Genomic DNA, 20625 nt, shown 5'->3' on the forward strand with positions numbered 1-20625 from the left:
CTGGCCAGACTCTAAAATGGTGGCATCTCCCCTATTCTTATCACTAATAGCACGCAAAGGCCTACGCTCCTTTTGCAGCTTAATGAATACACTAGTACTGTTACTTCAAAAGTGAACAGTAGTGGAACATTTGACCGATGCACAGGAGAGTATCAAAGGACTGTGGAATTATGACTAAGGACTCTGATGATCCTTGCCACACTCAATACACCAAAATTTAATGGACTTGTCTACTTTTCAATCTGAACAAAACCATTAAACTATTCATCATTTTTAGGGAACATTTCAAGATATGCACTGACTGAATAGTGAACAGTGCAAACCATGATCAGGTGGCACTACTGTACTGGCTGATCTTGGACTGCACCAGTTGCATGGGTAAAATTAGATGCTGAACAAAACATTAAACAAATTTATCATTTCAAGGGAATATATCAAGATATGCACTGACTGAACAGTGAACAGTGCAGACTATGATCAAACGGAAACTGCATGTTGGCCGATCTTGGACTGCACTTGTTTCATGAAAAGTATTAGGTTCCACCAGCAGTGTTAGGGTTAATCAAACAATATCTGATACATTATACTGACCTATTTATCTGATCTTCATTGTGTCTTACAGGAAGCTCTGCATATTCTGATGCATTCTAAAATATATAATAATTATAAAAATTTATTTAATATGTATATAAAATAATTCCTATGTTGTCACTTTAAATACCTTAGTAATAATTCATTAAAGTACTAATCATTATAACTATGCAAATGCTAATGAAGGAAATGAATATGTGAAATTTGTATGAAATGAATTGTCTTTTATTTTCTTTCTAGCAAAAATGTAAAGGCTAAAACTATGCAAATGGTAATAAAAGTATAAGAATATGTGTACTTTAGAAGTATGCTATGGATTTTCAATATCTCTGTAGCTGAATAAAGTAAAGGGCCATAACTCTAAACTTATCACAATTTTAAAACTTTTTTCAGTTTTCCAGTCTCACCAAAAGAAATCATGGAAATACCAAGGTCATGTTGAGATTTATTTTTACAAACAAACTCAATTTCACACTGATAAAAGGTAATGAATGTAATCTTTTTCTTTTTACAAACAAGATCCGGGCCTTCAAGGTATGTTTTCATATTCCAAAATCAAAGGATTATTCGGTGATACAATCACAATCAGAGGCATAATATTTTACTAATAAAACCTTTAGAACTTCAAGGTTAACACATAACTTACATTTTAGAAATTATCAAACTATCAACCCTTTTTCATCCCTTTGCCTGCTATAATGGAATCATCCTGCTTTGAAATTGGAAAAGTCCATTTGAAGATCAAGGGATGACGGTATTAAAATACAAAAATTTAGCCATCAACAGTATGGAGTGGAGGCTGGAGTGGAGGCTGGACTAAAGCGCTCACCTATGTGGCATGGGCTTATCAGTTTAAGTCCCAGCAGGGTAAGGGTTAAGACTTCTTTAAAGACACATTATGCCTCAGAATCAAATAAAAAAAAATTTTTTTTAGAAGAGGCAAGCATTGCTTTTATAGTTTAAGAGCATGTTAGATGCTAAATGTTTCCTGAAGAAAGTAGCAAAAAATGTCAAATTATTTGTCATAAAAGTAGCAAAATGTAAACATAGTAGTATTTTGATATCCATACAATACCACTTTAACTGTACTAAACAAAAAGGAAACAGAATAAAAAGATGGTTCAGGTAATTTGCTGATATGTAACATTTTGGAAACTATAAAAATACATCAAAAAATAAAAAGACTTTGAGAAATTAAAAGGAAAGCATTTCTGGGGCATAATGGGTCTTTAAACATTCTCTAATTTTTTTAATACAAATATAAAATTTGTTTCGTCTATTTCAATTTTTATCATAATAATAATTCTTGAATCCACTTTTAGCTTTATTCTAACATTATCATTTTTATAATACAAATTATTATGTCTATTTAGATTTTAATCAAAACAATAATTACTTACAATGATAAACATTTTCAAGATGAGATATTTCACAATCAATTAAAATTCGAATTTCTTTTTCCAGTCAGTTGAAATTTACAAGCAAGCATGGCCTTTGCATTAAACTAAAGCAATTTTTACTGTAAATTGGACTTTTTTACTAATCAGAGAGATAAGCAATTTTTATTGTAGAATGGAAATATTTACTAATCCGGAAAATTTTTATTTTACTAATATTTTGCTGATAAGACGGGTGCTAATTTTGACTGCTTATTTTATCAATCAGGTGTAACATTTAAACTAACCACAAATTATTAGAAATTGCATATGCTTACATAACACTTGGCACTAGATCCAGGAGATGATAAAAGTGCATATAAATGCTGACTTTCTCATTGCTACAACAACAAGTCAATTACCAGATCATGAAGCAATCATTTCATTCTTAATTGTAAGAAAAATAAGTGGGCCGGTTCCCAAACATAAATATCTACAGAGGTAAATTGGTGAAATCTTTGACATTAAGAGAAACAAAGAAGAAGTGGTGCAACTCTATCAGAAAACATAGAAAAATGAGTGAGACTACAATAAGTGCACCACACTAAATACTGTATTTTGTTATATATATGGGACAATGCGCTTGAATGATTAAATGCTAAAATATCGCCTTTTTACCCAAAGAAATGAACAAATTAGTCTTTTCACACTGATTTACAATTATATATGTTAATGAATGAAAAATGTAAGAATTGGTGAAAAAAGCGATATTTTTCTATGTGGTGATTATGATTTCTGCAACACTGTAGTGAGTTAAATGTTAGAATTTTTTTTTTTTTTTCATATCAATGATTTTGACTCCAGCAGTTTCTGATAATACCCACAGGTAGTGCTATCTACAGGGTCCCTTAAGCATTCCAAATATCTAACATGTTGGTCATTAATGGAAAGTACTCTGAGAGGGTTAAGTGTGTGTGATGGGAAGAACATAAGAAAATTGACTAACAAAAAATAGAAAATAAGGTAATCCCTTAAAGAGTGCTCACAACAGCAAAAGTGTAAATATTTGAGCCTGTTCATGGACAGTAGTGGTTAGTGCAAGTCACTGTCCACGCCTCCACAGCAATGGCCTCAGTAACATCCACAGATGTGTTCAAATGGCTGTTATCATGAAAAGTGGTCTGTAGTCCCCAAGTAAAAGACCAGCGACTGTGTATTTCTGGAAAATATTTTTGGTGAGCATAACAATGTATCATTTTGTTTTACAGTGAAAAAATAAATGCATACCGCTAGTGTTTCTATCAGATCTGGTATAGACGAATCACTCTGAAGCTCACTTTGAAACATTCGCATTGTGACATGTGTGAGATAGTAATAGGAAGCAATTCTACCCAGTGTCTGTGGAAGTACTGTACAGCCATCCTGAAATATATATATCATCACATTTATATTATCAAACTTGGACCCAATGTCTTGGTTAAATCTCTGTAGTTGATCTACCTTAATGGCTTTCTCTGCAAGTACCCGACAGCTAATCCTGCAAGATTTCTGAATCAGAGGTGTGTGAGACAAAAGCAGTGATCATTAGACACATTGTCAGAAAGAAATCACACCTCATCCAATCAGATCTAACCAGCAATCCCCGGTTCCTGGAACCTAAATAACCAAACATGATCGTAACCCTTTAGAGGGTTTAAAGTCACCATTCCCCAATTTAGAGGCAGACACCTTAACCACATAGCCATTACTCCCCTCTGATAAAAGTTTATATTGTTGGCTCCTTCAATTAAGTAACTATTTTGATATGTGAAATCCCTGAATTTAATTAAAACTTTTTAAACAGGTTGATTCAAAGTCAAAGAAGGATATATCTGTCCATTATATAAATACATTATAAAGCAGGGTAAGAGTTATGTACAGTACATTGTGTGACAATATCGTATGACAATATCGGACCTATCACTGTTATCATACTGAAAACAGTTGTTGCAGGAGGTACAATATGACAATAACCTTTATACAAAAAAGTAACTTTAAAAAGTACACCTTACCTGACATCAAAACTTAATCTATCATTGTTTCAACAGCTTGTAAATACATTGTGTACTTTTATTACCTCAAATTGTGAGGAGCAAAAATTAAATAAGCATTGTACATTAAGTAACAGCTTTAGTAGTCTGATACATGACCTAAAATATTACTAATATCAACAATATATCAACAATATTATCCGGTCTTTGTCAGTCACAGTTAAGGTGCTACATCCATTCATAACTTATATAATTTCAGGTTTAAATTAGTTGTATTTTGTCTTTGTGTGCTGTACGAAGATAACACCAGGAAAAGATATCCTAGTATCCTATAATTGTATTCAAAATAATGAAAGTGCAACATTACAACATTTGTCACATTATTTGCTACTCCATGTCATACACACACTTGTATGAGGTGGGGATTTTGGAGTAATTTTCCTGTCACACTTTTGGAAAAGTAGGCAGGAAAAGTATAAAAGAATATTATGAAACATTACATATAAAAGTTGCTGGATTTGATATTCTGCCATAAGAGTCAGCCAAGTATTTACGATTTTTGTTATCATTTTGTACATCCATTTTAATAGTGAACTTTTCATGCCAAATTAGTTATTTATACAGACAAATAAATTATATTTATAATTGTATCTTAAATAATTGTAGAATAAATTAGTAATATCTGTATAGTAAGTCAAACTGTGTGTTACACTTCACTACCATAGCATCCATCTTCCTTTATACTTAAAACATTATCCAGGATTCAGGCCCTCTCCCTGCATTATATTTAATCATACAACACACAAAAAAGACTTACTTTTCTAAAGGTTAAATATGTTATATTTAGAAAAATAGTTTTATATAATTGTCAAATCAAAAGAATTAAGGAGGAAAATGAAATTTGCCAAAACAATAAGGAAATTACTGATCTGCTAGTCCGCTTTCTTTATTTCAATTAGTAAAGTAGGCAATTTGTTTCCAGAGCTTCTATTTTAGAAACTAACATCACTGATGCATTATGAATCGCTCTCAGGATGCAGTTTTGAAAAAGGCTTATCAGTGATGATGCACTTTTCCAAGATAAAATTACTGAAATTTTAACTTTGAAACAACACGGAATTGTTTTTCCAACAGAAAAACTGAAGGCCACATTAAGTACTTTAATCTAATGATGGATATTTCACCTTACTAAAACTGAAATCTGACTATGATGACTATTGTATGATGATACCAGATGTATATCAGTTATTTTATGATGTATGGGGATGAGTTATAATGTCACCAACTGTTATGTTTCATCTCTAATGGTAACATGTTTCTAATTTACAATAAAGTGAGATCATAACAAAGATTAAAACAAAAATCAACTTTAATGATCATTGTACAAATCGGAGAAAAAAACGTGTTTGTAAACGTGACTAAGTAAGGAGATGTATTTGATCCTTTTTTTTACAGTTATAAAAAGATTGGATAATTTGACCTTTTTGACCTGTTGCCAATATATGTAAATAACCTTTTGTTACCTTCAGTATGACTTTATATTCATGGAAGATTACATTTTTGTACTTTTGTTTGTTTGTTTTGTCCAGCTTTAATGGTGTATTTAAAATCCCTTAAATGTTGAATAGACTGTTCCAAATTCAAAGATGGGCAAATCCAGTTAAGAAATTAAGCAAGTTCAAGGTCAAACCAGTCTAGATCATATCTCTTGTTTCTGATTGGTTAATTATTTGTAAAGATTTTAAAGCTTTATTATCAGACTGGTTTGGCAATAGATATTTTTAACTATTTGTGCTCTAATGGTCTGCTGCTGAGTGCTGAACCCAGGGACTGTGGATTCAAACCCAACTGAGGTCACAACCATGTTTCACAATAATTGACATTAGTACTGGTGAATTCTTGGAAACACCCAAAAGTGATTAAAATAAGTTACCGGTAGAAGAAATAATCAAGCCGAAATAAATATGTTTTAAATTCCTAAATTAAAAGGTACTTTGGTGATCTGACATCGGAAACTTGCTACTCTCAAAATACTTCTGATAAATAGATAAAGTTCAATCATGTTATCAGTTAATTTAATCACAAGAACTCTTTCATCATTAAGGTACCAACTTAAACTTCCCATGTTGCGGTTATGTCCAACCACAATATAAAATCTCCACGAAAGCAATAACTTCCAATCTTTAAAATTTATGTTTAAAAGAAAGCAACAGTTGGCGAAGCATCAACAATCATCAAATTCTTATATTGTATCTACAATAGACTCTAATACAATGAAATACCTTGTTTTCTGTTTATTACTTCTAAAATTACTATCCCAAATATATAGTTTTCACTTTTTAATAGTAAATTTTGTTTATTTGCCATTTGAATGGTGGGTGGTTGTAATAACTTTCTTAGAATTCAGTATCAAAATCTGGAAAAGGGGTGATCCCTCAAAAGCTAAGGGGCTATCCCCTCAAAAGCAAAGGGGGGATCCCACTGTAGCAATATAATCAACAAAATTACATGAAAATTGCAGACTCAGTTTGTGTTTACTCATGAGGGATACTAGTCATGGAATAATGCATCATCCCTTAGTATACACTGCCTGGCATTCCGGTTTAAGCAGTATTCAATCTTCAACACTTAATGTGCTTCAATCAATTATCTCGAAGGTCCAGAACAATCTAACAAGACAAAGCAACTTATTACAGTAGCCAAACAGCACGGTATGGCTAAGCTTGCAGTCTGAGCTCACTGGCTATACTGATAACAGCTCAATTATAACTTACATCTTTGAATAACAATATACAGTTCTATCTTCAAGGCAGGTCAAATCTCCTATAACATTTTAGAAATGCTAGAGCTGATAATGAATTTAGATCAATGGTTAAAATCAGACTTAAACAGAACAGAACAGACAAAAACAAGAGGGCCATGATGGCCCTGAGGTCGCTCACCTGTATATAGGCCCCCCCCCAGCCCCCCCCCCCCCAACGTTGCAGGGCCAATTTAACCAAGGGCTTTTATTTGCACAAACTTGGTAGACACCCATAAGAAGATGTTTCATGCTAAACATCTAAGCTCTAGCCCGTTGGGCTTTTTAAAAGAAGATTTTTTTTAAGTTTTTACTATACACATATAGTTAAAAACAATGACACCCCTGGGGCCGGCCAGTTTTGACCCCAGGGCTTTTATTTGAACAAACTTTGTAGACACTTACTAGAAGATGTTTCATGCTTAATATCTAAACTCTAGCTATTTGGGTTTTTTCAAAGAAGATTTTAAGTTTTTGTTATACACATATAAAGAAAATCAATGACCCCCGGGGCGGGGCCAATTTTGACCCCAGGTATTTTATTTGAACAAACTTTGTAGACACTCACTAAAAGATGTGTCATGCTTAATACCTTAACTCTAGCTATTTGGGTTTTTTCAAAGAAGATTTTTTAAGTTTTTGCTATACACATATAAGGAAAATCAATGACCCCCGGGGCGGTGCCAATTTTGACCCCAGGGCTTTTATTTGAACAAACTTGGTAGACACCTATTAGAACATGTTTGATGCTAAATATTTTAGCCATAGCTCTTTGAGTTCTTTAAAAGAAAGAATTTTTAAGTTTTTACTATATGCATATAGGGAAAATCAATGACCCCCGGGGCGATGCCAAATTTTGACCCCAGGGCTTTTATTTGAACAAACTTGGTAGACACTTATTAGAACATGTTTCATGCTAAATATCTTAGCTCTAACTCTTTTGGTTCTTTAAAAGAAGATTTTTTAAGTTTTTACTATATGCATATAGGGAAAATCAATGACCCCTGGGGCGGGGCCAATTTTGACCCCAGGGCTTTTATTTGAACAAACTTGGTAGACACCTATTAGAACATGTTTGATGCTCAATATCTTAGCCATAGCTCTTTGAGTTCTTTAAAAGAAGATTTTTTAAGTTTTTACTATATGCATATAGGGAAAATCAATGACCCCCTGGGGCGGGGCCAATTTTGACCCCAGGGCTTTTATTTGAACAAACTTGGTAGTACACCCATTAGAACATGTTTCATGCTAAATATCTTAGCTCTAGCTCTTTGGGTTCTTTAAAAGAAGATTTTTTAAGTTTTTACTATATGCATATAGGGAAAATCAATGACCCCCTCGGGGCGGGGCCAATTTTGACCCCAGGGCTTTTATTTGAACAAACTTGGTAGACACTTATTAGAACATGTTTCATGCTAAATATCTTAGCTCTAACTCTTTTGGTTCTTTAAAAGAAGATTTTTTAAGTTTTTACTATATGCATATAGGGAAAATCAATGACCCCCCGGGGCGGGGCCAATTTTGAGCCCAGGGCTTTTATTTGAACAAACTTGGTAGAAACCTATTAGAACATGTTTGATGCTCAATATCTTAGCCATTGCTCTTAGAGTTCTTTAAAAGAAGATTTTTTTTTTTACTATATGCATATAGGGAAAATCAATGACTCCCTGGGGCGGGGCCAATTTTGACCCCAGGGCTTTTATTTGAACAAACTTGGTAGACACTCACTAGAAGATGTTTCATGCCAAATATCTAAGCTCTAGCTCTTATGTTTTTTTAAAAGAAGATATTTAAAGTTTTTTCTTTTGGTTGCCATGGCAACCAGAGTTCTGCATGGAATTAAATTTTTTGAACAATTTTTAAAGGTGACCACCAAAGGAACATTCCTGTGAAGTTTGGATGAAATTGGCTTAGTGGTTTATGAGGAGATGTCATTTAAAGTAAAAGTTTACGGACGCCGGACGGACGGACGACGGACGGACGGACGCCAGACGAAAAGCGATCACAAAAGCTCACCCTGTCACTTTGTGACAGGTGAGCTAAAAAAATCATCTATAATCATTCAAATATTTCAAATATAAGTCTCATTGTATCAAATATTAGTTAAGTACATGGCAGTTTTGTCTCTTAATTTGAAAACAGATTTATTCTCGATCAAACTATGTTCAGTCATTAAAACTATTGTAAATTCCAAAGACCCATGTAAGATTAAAGCATACATTACCTCATCAATTTCTAAACAGTAAGAGCTTTCTAACTCAAACAAGGCTTTCTCCACCAGTCCTGACAGGAACCTGTTAATACTATTATGATCTGTGTCATCTAGGTTGTAGAAACTGAAACAGATAAAGGAGACTGAAATAGATAAAGGATAAAGGAAACTGAAATAGATAAAGGATAAAGGAAACTGAAATAGATAAAGGAAACTGAAATAGATAAAGGAAACTGAAATAGATAAAGAAGACTCAAAAAGATGAAGGAAACTGAAATAGATAAAGAAGGAAACAAATTGTTAATGATATCATTGTCAATTCAGAAAATGTCTTGCAGCAGGCAATTGTAACATAAGTGTCACATACAACTGATTGTAACATAAATGTCACATACAACTGATTGCAGAAGGCAATTGTAACATAAGTGTAACATACAACTGTTTGCAGAAGGCAAATGTAACATAAGTGTAACATACAACTGTTTGCAGAAGGCAATTGTAACATTAGTGTAACATACAACCGATTGCAGTATACAATTGTAACATGGATGTCATATATAATTATTTGCAGCAAGCAAATGTATCATAAGTGTCACATACAACTGTTTGCAGCAGGCAGTTGTCACATACAACTGTTTGCAGCAAACAGTTGTCACATAAGTATAACATACAACTGTTTGCAGAAGGCTTTTGTAACATCAGTGGCACACACAACTGATTGCAGCAGGCAAATGTAACATAAGTGTCACATACAACTGTTTGTAACAGAAGTGTCACACATAACTGATTGCAGCAGTCAATTGTAACATAAGTGTCACATACAACCGATTGCAGTATACAATTGTAACATGGATGTCATATATAATTGTTTGCAGCAAGCAAATGTATCATAAGTGTCACATACAACTGTTTGCAGCAGGCAGTTGTCACATACAACTGTTTGCAGCAAACAGTTGTCACATAAGTATAACATACAACTGTTTGCAGAAGGCTTTTGTAACATCAGTGGCACACACAACTGATTGCAGCAGGCAAATGTAACATAAGTGTCACATACAACTGTTTGTAACAGAAGTGTCACACATAACTGATTGCAGCAGGCAATTGTAACATTACTTTTGTAGCAGGCAAGTGCAACATAAATGTCACATACAACTGATTACAGAAGGCAATTGTAACATACAACTGTTTACAGAAGGCAATAGTAACATAAGTGTCACATACAACTGTTTACAGAAGGCAATAGTAACATACCACTGTTTACAGAAGGCAATAGTAACATAAGTGTCACATACCACTGTTTACAGAAGGCAATAGAAACATAAGTGTCACATACCACTGTTTACAGAAGGCAATAGTAACATAAGTGTCACATACCACTGTTTACAGAAGGCAATAGAAACATAAGTGTCACATACCACTGTTTACAGAAGGCAATAGTAACATAAGTGTCACATAAAACGGTTTACAGAAGGCAATTTGCACCTCAGGCAATTATAACACAGGAGTGTAAGATACAGGCAATTGTAATAGCTTTAAAATACTAATAATAATTTTGTCTTATTAAGCTTCTTTCCTCTTGTTTGGTATTTCGTTAGTTACTAACTGAAAACCCTAAATACATTCATTGGCTGTCCTTAATTTGTTGTTATTCTAAAGCATATACTTGCTTAACTACTACATGTAGTTGTTTTTTGTCCATTAAATAAGACTTTATTATACATCTTTATTTGTACCTTAAACACTAAATACAGTTCCAGGGCAATTAATTTTAGATAAACACTAAAATATATCCCCTTTCAGGCAGACAGATAGACAGACAGATGGTCAGAAAGGCATTCTCCACATGCCTGGTGATTACCACCTTTATTTTCAGTAGAGAAACACGCCTAAAAGATCTGTTATTCTAGGCACCAAATTTCTCTACAGGAAAAACAAAAATGAGCTGATTTTAGAAGCGGGGATTGTATAGTATATAAAACTGGAGTTTTAAAGGATTACGGTAGATTCTATCAGTAATTTTACTAGTACTCTTAACTGAACATGCTTCAATACTTGGCACCAGTCCGTACAGGTAAACTGTTTCAGTGTTTACATTGAGGGATATTTTTACCTGGCAAATTATCATCGATGTTCATGCAACAAATCATAATACGAACAGCTGACTTCGTTGCTAGATTAGATTAACCTTGATTTTCTATTCAGGCTTTTAACTGTTTTACAAACTTTTACAAATTTTATCAATATTTGTAGTGTGAAAAGGACGATGACATAAATAAATGCATAGAGAAACCATGAGGAAAACACCAGCTGGTGCTAATTGCTGATATAAGTTTCTATGCCATATTTCATTTAAAAAAAAAAGATTTAAAAAACGACAATATTCAACAAGATGTTGACCGACTAAAATTATGGAATAAAAACCCCATTCTTTATTGTGAGGCAATAAACAATAGATGTGCAAGAAGCTGACAAAACTATGGAATAAAATCCTTCAAATTTCACAGGTAATACATTTTCTTATAATCGTCCATCAACAGTAGCAAGCCATTGACCATCATTCATTCATTAAACAACATCAAAGATTTCTTCTGGCCCTCATTTTAATTTGGATTTTTTCATCATTTTTCTTTTTTTTTTAACATAATAAAAAGTCAGGTCTTAATCTTCTTAGCAAAACTCAAAGAAAAACAAATTCAGTATAAATAAATACCCTTGTACATTCATTAATTAACATCAAAGATATTCTTGTAGCCCTCATTCAATTTTGAGTTCTAAATAATCAATCATCTTCTTTACTTTTACTTAATAAATAGTCAGATCTTAATTTTCTTAACAACCACAAAAAAAACCCCCAAAAAACAAAATTAATTCAGTTTCCATCAATGATAATAACACAAGCAATTCTGAAGTATTGCATTTATTGACAATTCTTTCTGCAAACTTGCAGAAATTTTTATTGCAAAGAACTGCATCTGCTTTTTGTATTTCCTCCCTTTGATTTGTGCACATATAATAGAACTACTAAAGAATGCTCTGAATTCATTTTCCATAAATTTGCTTTCATAACAAAAAAAAAAGAAAGAATTTTACAACCTTTATAAATTCTTACCCTTATTTTAAATAATGGACTGATCCTGTTTTGAATTTTGGAACAGTCCAATATCATTTTTAGGAATTTCAAGGTAAAGTACAAAATGAAGAGTCTTGTGTCAACCTGACAGACTATCAATTTTTAAAAAAAAATCAATTTTCTGTTACCTTAACAACACAAGTTTTATATAAAAGATAATAGAATGAGACTGTAAACATTTCAATTGTGATAAAAAATACTTTATTTTTGTCACAGTAATTGTAATTGACAATCAAAATCAGGAAATATGCACTTCAAGACAAAGCTAATAAATTAATACACAACATCACATAGTTATGCTTTAAATGCTATATTAAAGGGTCACAACTCTGTAAATTATAATAAACAATTTACTTAGAATGATGCAAATTCTCTTAAACGTATGGTCTACTAATATTAAGATTATTCTGGAATAAAAATTTCTTAAAAATCTTTTCGAGATTTATTATAAAATTTCACAGCAAATAGTGATTTATAGTTTTTTTGAAATAATACTTGTATACAAATTTGTCTCCCTTCATCCTCGTAACTTAAATATTTCTGAAGTTCTGAAATGGGAAGACATGAAAAAGAAATGTTATTTCAAGAACTTTTATCAAGTTCATTTGGTTATCATTTTTAACTGTTTTTATTTAATAAGACTGAATAGTTTTGACAATAATCTAATAATAATACTTTCTCTCAAAGCCTAAACAATATTTATTCCTCTTATATACAAGAGGGCCATGATGGCCCAAAGTCGCTCACCTGTATATAGGCCCCTGGAGCGGGGCCAGTTTTAACCCAGGGCTTTTATTTGAACAAACTTGGTTGTATATGTATGCATGTATATCTATATATATATATATATATATATATATATATATATATATATTATATATATATATATACATATATATACATACATATATATATATATATATATATATATATATATATATATATATAATATATATATATATATATATATACATATACATATACATACATATACATACATACATATATATATATATATCATAACATTTATATATATATATATATATATATATATATATATATATATATATTTATATATATTATATATATATTTATATATAAATATTAAATATATATGTGTATATATATAATATGTATATATCTTAAAAAAAAAAAAAAGTCAAGCTAATGAATGACCCCGGGGCGGGGCCAATTTTGACCCCAGGGCTTTATTTGAACAAACTTAGTAGACACCCATGAGAACATGTTTCATGCTAAATATCTTAGCTCTAGCTCTTTGAGTTCTTTAAAAGAAGATTTTTTAAGTTTTTACTATATGCATATAGGGAAAATCAATGACCCCCGGGGGCGGGGCCAATTTTGACCCTAGGGCTTTTATTTGAACAAACTTTGTAGACACTCATTAGAAGATGTTTCATGCTAAATATCTTAGCTCTAGCTATTTGGGTTCTTTAAAAGAAGATTTTTTAAGTTTTAACTATATGCATATAGGGAAAATCAAAGACACCCTGGGGCGGGGCCAATTTTGACCCTAGGGCTTTTATTTGAACAAACTTTGTAGACACTCACTAGAAGATGTTTCATGCTTAATAGCTAAACTCCAGCTATTTGGGTTTTTTTAAAGAAGATTTTTTAAGTTTTTGCTATACACATATAAGGAAAATCAATGACCCCCGGGGCGGAGCCAATTTTGACCCCAGGGCTTTTATTTGAACAAACTTGGTAGACACCTATTAGAACATGTTTCATGCTAAATATCTTAGCTCTAGCTCTTTGAGTTCTTTAAAAGAAGATTTTTTAAGTTTTTACTATATGCATATAGGGAAAATCAATGACCCCCTGGGGCGGGGCCAATTTTGACCCTAGGGCTTTGATTTGAACAAACTTGGTAGGCACTCATTAGAAGATGTTTCATGCCAAATATCTAAGCTCTAGCTCTTACGGTTTTTTAGAAGAAGATTTTTTAAATTTTTCTTATTGGTTGCCATGGCAACCAGAGTTTTTAATGGAATTTAAATTTTTGAACAACTTTGAATGGGGTCCACCTAAGGATCATTTCTGTAAAGTTTGGTTGCAATTGGCCATGTAGTTTAGGAGGAGATGTTGTTTGAAAAGTTTGACGCCATTTTTTGAAGGACGCACGACGCACGACGCACGACGCACGACGCACGACGGACGCAGAGTGATGACAAAAGCTCACCTTTGAGCACTTCGTGCTCAGGTGAGCTAAAAACAGCAAGGCTTAAACATATTATTACAGAAAATGCTTTTGTATTTATCTACAAAATACTACTTCACTTTATAACTCAATGTACATAATATATAAGTATATTAAGATTTCCTGAGAATTCCTATGATTATAACATTTAAAGCAGCATGCCTCCAGATTCATGCTAATTTTCATGAAAATTTTGAAAATATATTTAAAAGTATAATATTGTGACGAAGCAATTTACACATTATCAAAGTGGCAATATATACTGGCTAATATTCTTTATGTAAGAACATTTCAATAATAAACTAACAGTCTTTATTCTCAATTGGATTTTAATTATGGCTTACCCATTTGTTCATACTATTGTTCTTTAAGCCCAATCCCCCAATTAAGATGTTTGCCACAAGAAAGGCAAAGAACAGAATATGATACATTTGGCAAAGATATTGTACTAGTTACCCTTTTTTCTTGATACATCTTTCTTATACATCTTTTTAAATAACTCTGCATCATCATTATAATACTACATAGAAGTTGCAAGGGCAACAATTCTGTTTAATCTGAAGTAAGAATTACTGCCCTTTCCTTTACAACAGCAAAATTATCAAATAAATAAATATAAAAGAAATCCTTGAATTCCATTTCAATATTGGTGCGTGCACTATGACAACATGAACAAAAGGGAGAAAAAAAAGAAACCAAACGAAAACACTTTTACTTTGTTATGAACATATTTCGTTATTATCTTATAGTTTACTTAGTTCTACATACCATCTAAGTTAAGCTATTCTGAACTTGTGGCAAAACTATGCTAAACTTGTGGTAAAACTATGCTAAACTTGTGGTAAAACTATGCAAAAATTACATAACTTTAACTACGTCTGTTAATTCTTATCTAATTCATCACAGTGTTTTTATAATTTATATTAATTACCTATTAACAGATTTCGTCTTGCAAAAAGTCACCTTGTCTTAAAAACAGTGCATTTGTAACATAGCCAAAAATGTTTGCCTACAAAATATACAACAAAGTGCTGAAAATGTTTGCCTTAAAAAACCAAACTGCGAGTTTACTAAATCTTATAGGCATAAACATTGAATGTTTGAGCCAAAATAAGCTATTCCTGGAAATGCAAAGTTTGTGTGCTTAATCTTATATCTGACATAAGATTAATTAATGTTTTTTGTGCATTTTATTTTGCAAATATAGAACATAACAGAGAAGAAATTTTATTTGATAACAAATTACAATTCAGAGAGATAGCCTAGTGGTTAAGGGCCTGCGTATCAATCCAGGGATCATGGATCCAAGCCCTAGTAGGGTCATGGTGTCTTTAAAGTTCAAGACAGCAGACTTGAAGGATTAGTTTAAATAAGCCTTATTATTCTAGCTTTATTAAATCTATTGAATCTTTATTATTTTATTTGCAAATTAACTATCAAAAGTGTCATATACAAGCTTTCATAATATAAACCATTACATATGTGTATAAATAAATCACAAATTTAACATAGCAAGGTGAGGTGACTGCAAGTATTGCTTTTTGAGGAACAAACTGTTACATGAAATACCAAAAAAGGCTACTGAATTGTTACAATAAATTCAAGAAAACTATGTACTTTGGGGGTCTGGAAACCAGGCGAGCGTTTCACTAACATTCTGTAAGTTTAGCATATCTTGTTCGTAAATTCGACTTACGCAAACTTAAATTTACGTTAGTTGCGTTTCACTTAACAGAATGTCCAGTCTATGCCAGCAGTAAGTGAGCGTAACTTTATGTTTAAACCTACGCAAATGCGAAGCTAAGAAAGTTTAGTGAAACCCAAATAAAACGTAAGTTCTGCTTTCGCAAAAAGTTACATTCAAACTCGAGTTACAATAGCGTAAGTATGTTAGTGAAACACACCCAGAAACATATATTATACAACATGAGGTCCGAGTTTTACTATCACATTCTTCTCTTTACAACAATATTGAACAATATATATCTATACTAATTTTCATATATTATTATCTTCTTCTTTTCTTTTATATACTCTCTTATTCTAAAATCATATGAGAATCATTCTAAATGATGTCTTTAAAGGCCATAAACCAGTTTCAAAAAGAAAGAGAAAAAAATCAAATCAAATTTATGGCCAACCAGAGCTATAAAACATTCCTAATTATCGTCAGAATCTAAATGAAAACTTTCTGAAACCACTTCCTCAAACACTTTTACTAGATCACTCTCTCCTATGCCAATATTTACAAAGTTGTTTTTTAGGTGCACAAAATCATTTCAGGTTGAATGGCAGGGAGACAGATAAAAAAGGTCTAAGAAATAACCCAGGTGCTCTTTTTAGATCTAATTGCAGATCTGAGCTTGGCACCTGTATGCTGATTTACAACTTATTTAACACTTTACATTCTGGTAATGTTTTTTATTATTGAAACAGTCCATTTATATCAACCAGGGGCATTAACTCTTCTTCAACTGAAAACCTGAAAAGCAATTATAGCCATTGCCATCAAGGTTCCATATTGTTGATAGCTCAAAATCTGTACTTTGATGCTGAAATCCCTTAAAATTTTAAATGTTCCAAATTCAAAAGCAGGGCAAATCCATGATAAGGTCAAGGTTCAAAATATGAAACTTAGCCACAAACAATATGTAGTCTTTTTCCAAACTCAAAGCAGTGCAATCCATTAGGTAAAGGTTCAAAATATGAAACATTCGCAACAAACACTATGTAGTCTTTTTTCAAATTCAAAACAGGGCAATCCATTAGGTCAAGGTTCAATATATGAAATTTAGCAACCAACAGTATGTAGTCTGGCCAAGACACTATATAAAACAGGCCAGGACACTGTTTAGGACAGGCCAGGATTGCCAGTGAACTATTATTATGAATCTTGGTCAAAGTCATCTACCATTACACCATGAACCTAGCACTCAAAGACTTTACAGCTTGTTTAGTTCTTTAGCCAATTAGTGACAAGATTTTCTAAAAAAGATTATCGTATTTTTTCCCATGATTCCTATGCCAAAATGTCAGTCAGAAAAATGCAGCTGATTCTGTCTTCACTATGACATTTATAGTCAACCTCTTTCTTGTCTAATTTGTGGCAACTTATTTCATCTGGTAATATATTTCAACCTAAATAAATAATAAAATATTTATATAATGGTGACCATTTTGTACTACTAGAAAACATAAAGAACTTTAAAAGAACTTTAGCCATTTCCTGATACCATTATTTATGTCTTATTCCATTGTGCAGAATTATAAAATTGGTCAAGTGCTATTTATAAGCTGTCTGAAAAGTGTTGTAAATTTATACAAAAATACTGGAATACTGATTTTTACACCTATATTGATATAGAGATTTTGTAGCCAGTTTTCCCTGACATTTCATATTATTGTGCGATATGTATTATTATTATGAATAAAAACATTGTAGGTTTACTCTTTACTTCTGTAACTCTCATATTAACAAAGTTACCTTGACATTTTGCAGAGTAACATTGACTTAGTTTTATTTGACATTAAGTGTGCAGAAGAGCTTTAGAGTTTTACTCTTGCTTTACACAGTGCACAGGTACTATCAAGAGTAACCTTTTACAAGTAACATTTTGTAGAGTAACAATTTAACCTAGTTTTATACTTGCCATTGTTTTAACTCACTAAATATCTGCCATATAGAAATGTCAGATTAAGCAAGTTGCAATGTGTCTGTGCATAGCAATAATGTTTGACATTTTGTGTGTAACCTTGACATTAATTGTTAGAAGTCTCTCTTTTTACATACAATCCTTACAACCATTGATCAATGTATGAAACTTCTTCAATGAAATATAATATATCTAAATGTATAAGACTGGACTTTTTTATATTTTCACAATGGCATAAATTCTGCAACGTTTCTAATTTTCTGTTTTCTGATTTATACCACTTGACTTTCCAAGAAGAAGCATTAAATGTTACATATATTTCTTTGAGAACAGAGCACCTACTACCCTCATCATACATTTGGCTTGCTCTGTCTTTCATAATATATCATGATAGCAGCAAATATGCACCTAATCTCCTTTTTCCACAATACAAAACACTTATCCCTGTATCTAATGACATTTTACCTTGAAAACCTAGCTGCCTGAATGTTCAATTCTTTATCAATGTATAAACATAACAAACTTTCGTTTGTCTTGCACCATTTTCATTATCTCTTTTTTTTCATTGTTATTTTCACATTGGAAACAAAAACAAGTCTCACCTGCAGTAAAAGCATGTTAAGATATTACGATTCCCAGGCAGACAATCATTGCAATTTATTTTTCTTGATTTATACTACACAGTACTGTTTAAAACTTAATTTCTTTTTTTTTGCATATTGGTAATGAACTTTGTTCATAAAATCATCTATAATAATGTAAGTTTATCAACATTGCAAATTGCAATGCATGTTCAAATTGCATAGTATTTGACCTACTGACCTAGTTAATGGACAAACACTAATTTTTTGCTGTTTGCTACATTAACAACAATAATGTTTAAAGTTTTCAAAATTTGGTGAAAACATACCAGCTACAAAATAAATGTATATGGCATTCCATCAGCAAAAACAGTATCAAAGGACAAAACTGGACATCAGATTTACTTTGGCTGGTACAAATTTAATGCACAGCCTGCTGGGGACAACAAATACAGGGTGATTAGTGTTAATATAAAGACTTGATGAAAAAGAGTTTGAGCTCAAGGTTGCCTTTTTGTTTCTGAAGCTCAAAGGCTGCAAAATACTATCCCTCAGACAAACAAAAACAATATTTACAACTTACAAGAGCAAACATATGAAATGAAGGAAAAATGCCATTTATTAATGGTATAATAGTGAAACAAAAAGCTATGTTGAATTACTGACACAAAAAAAAAATATAGCATTTGCTTCTCTAAGTGAAACTGGCAAACTTCATAGATGATTTTTTGATTAAATCAATGTCAGTGAAGAATACATTAAATATTTTTTATGAACCAGGTAAAAGTTTGGTTTTTTACCATGCAGATATCTCTGAAATACCTTTATGCATGTAACACGGGGGGATTACATGAGAGAGTAAGAAATTCCGTAGTAACATTGGTGCCAATAATAGAAAATGTCAAACACCGGAATACATGCCAAATTTCTATTACGTTTCTGTGTGTCAATGACATACTTGTAAACAAAACAACCTGTTGATTCTCTCCATGTAAACACTGTATTGTATGTCATGTGACGACTGAATTAATACATTCATGCAAAATCATTTATATAATGCATGTTAAATGGAAAAGGACGAATATATTGATGAACGAATGTTGACGCATACCCAAAGAAGATGCATAATAAATAAATAAACTTATGCATATTGTCATTAATTAAGGGTAGTAATAGATTCCTAACAAGACAAGTGCCTATCAACAGAAAATTTAAAACAATTCTGGTACAAAGCCAAACATGTGTGTATTTTAGGTTTGTTTACCCTAACCACCAGAAATATTACTATTATAATACAGGCCTACACTTTCACCGCTCGCAATATTTTGTGCAGCTCAAAACTTTCGGAGCGGTAGGGGGGACCATAAGCGGTGGCCAAGCGTATACGGCGTTGCCTGAACGGGGGCCAACTTCTAGTGAATGGTAACAGGAGGTAATGAATTTTTTTCACCGCTCAAAGGACTTTCCAGCAAAGTTCTTGCGATGTGACTAATGGCCTTAACCAATTACTGCACTAGGTTAACAAAATGTAAAGTAAGTATCTACATGTAAAATTACAGAAAAATCTTGATAAAAAAAAATAAGGTCAAAGTAGCAAACACCATAAAATTTCCATAACATGTTTATTGATAATATTACAAAAAAATTCTCCACATTCTATCAGTAAACTATCTATCATATTCCTTCCTAGCAGGAAACTTCCGAAATCATGATTTTCCAATCAATAAAGATACATGAAAGTAAAAAAAAAATATCATCAATCTCGCAATCTTAGGGAAGCTTCATAATATTTGCTTTAGATGAAATATAGATGAAATATAGATCTATAAAAATGGACCGCATTTCTAATTAAGTGGGTAAACTATTTCTTTTTACTTTTGTATGTGGTAATTTTCCTGTATTTATCATCAAATGAAGCTTGGTTATATTTATCCCGTATGTAACATATCAATGTACTCTTGTTTTGGAAATTCTCCAAAATTGTAGTAAATTATTGCATAGTTCTTATCAATATGTTAGAAATATGTATTA

General features: G+C 32.0%; 2 protein-coding genes across 2 annotated transcripts in view; one reads left to right on the forward strand and one right to left on the reverse strand.

Moving 5' to 3' along the window:
• LOC132732489 (activating signal cointegrator 1 complex subunit 3-like) overlaps positions 1-20625 on the reverse strand; it is a 238080-nt gene that overhangs the window by 11430 nt on the left and 206025 nt on the right. The window contains exons 35-37 of the mRNA XM_060718923.1: positions 9022-9133; positions 3255-3389; positions 592-647 (exon numbers count right to left, since the gene is read on the reverse strand). Coding sequence (XP_060574906.1) covers positions 592-647; positions 3255-3389; positions 9022-9133 — 303 coding nt within the window. The remainder of the gene's footprint in view (positions 1-591; positions 648-3254; positions 3390-9021; positions 9134-20625) is intronic.
• Positions 11032-20625, forward strand: part of LOC132732475 (mannan-binding lectin serine protease 2-like) — a 39396-nt gene continuing 29802 nt past the window's right edge. The window contains exon 1 of the mRNA XM_060718898.1: positions 11032-11516. The gene's annotated coding sequence lies outside the window, so the exon portion shown is untranslated. The remainder of the gene's footprint in view (positions 11517-20625) is intronic.

The sequence above is a fragment of the Ruditapes philippinarum genome, unplaced genomic scaffold (genome assembly GCF_026571515.1).
Source record: "Ruditapes philippinarum isolate M1 unplaced genomic scaffold, ASM2657151v2 ctg269_1_1_1_1, whole genome shotgun sequence".
Classification (NCBI taxonomy): domain Eukaryota; kingdom Metazoa; phylum Mollusca; class Bivalvia; order Venerida; family Veneridae; genus Ruditapes; species Ruditapes philippinarum.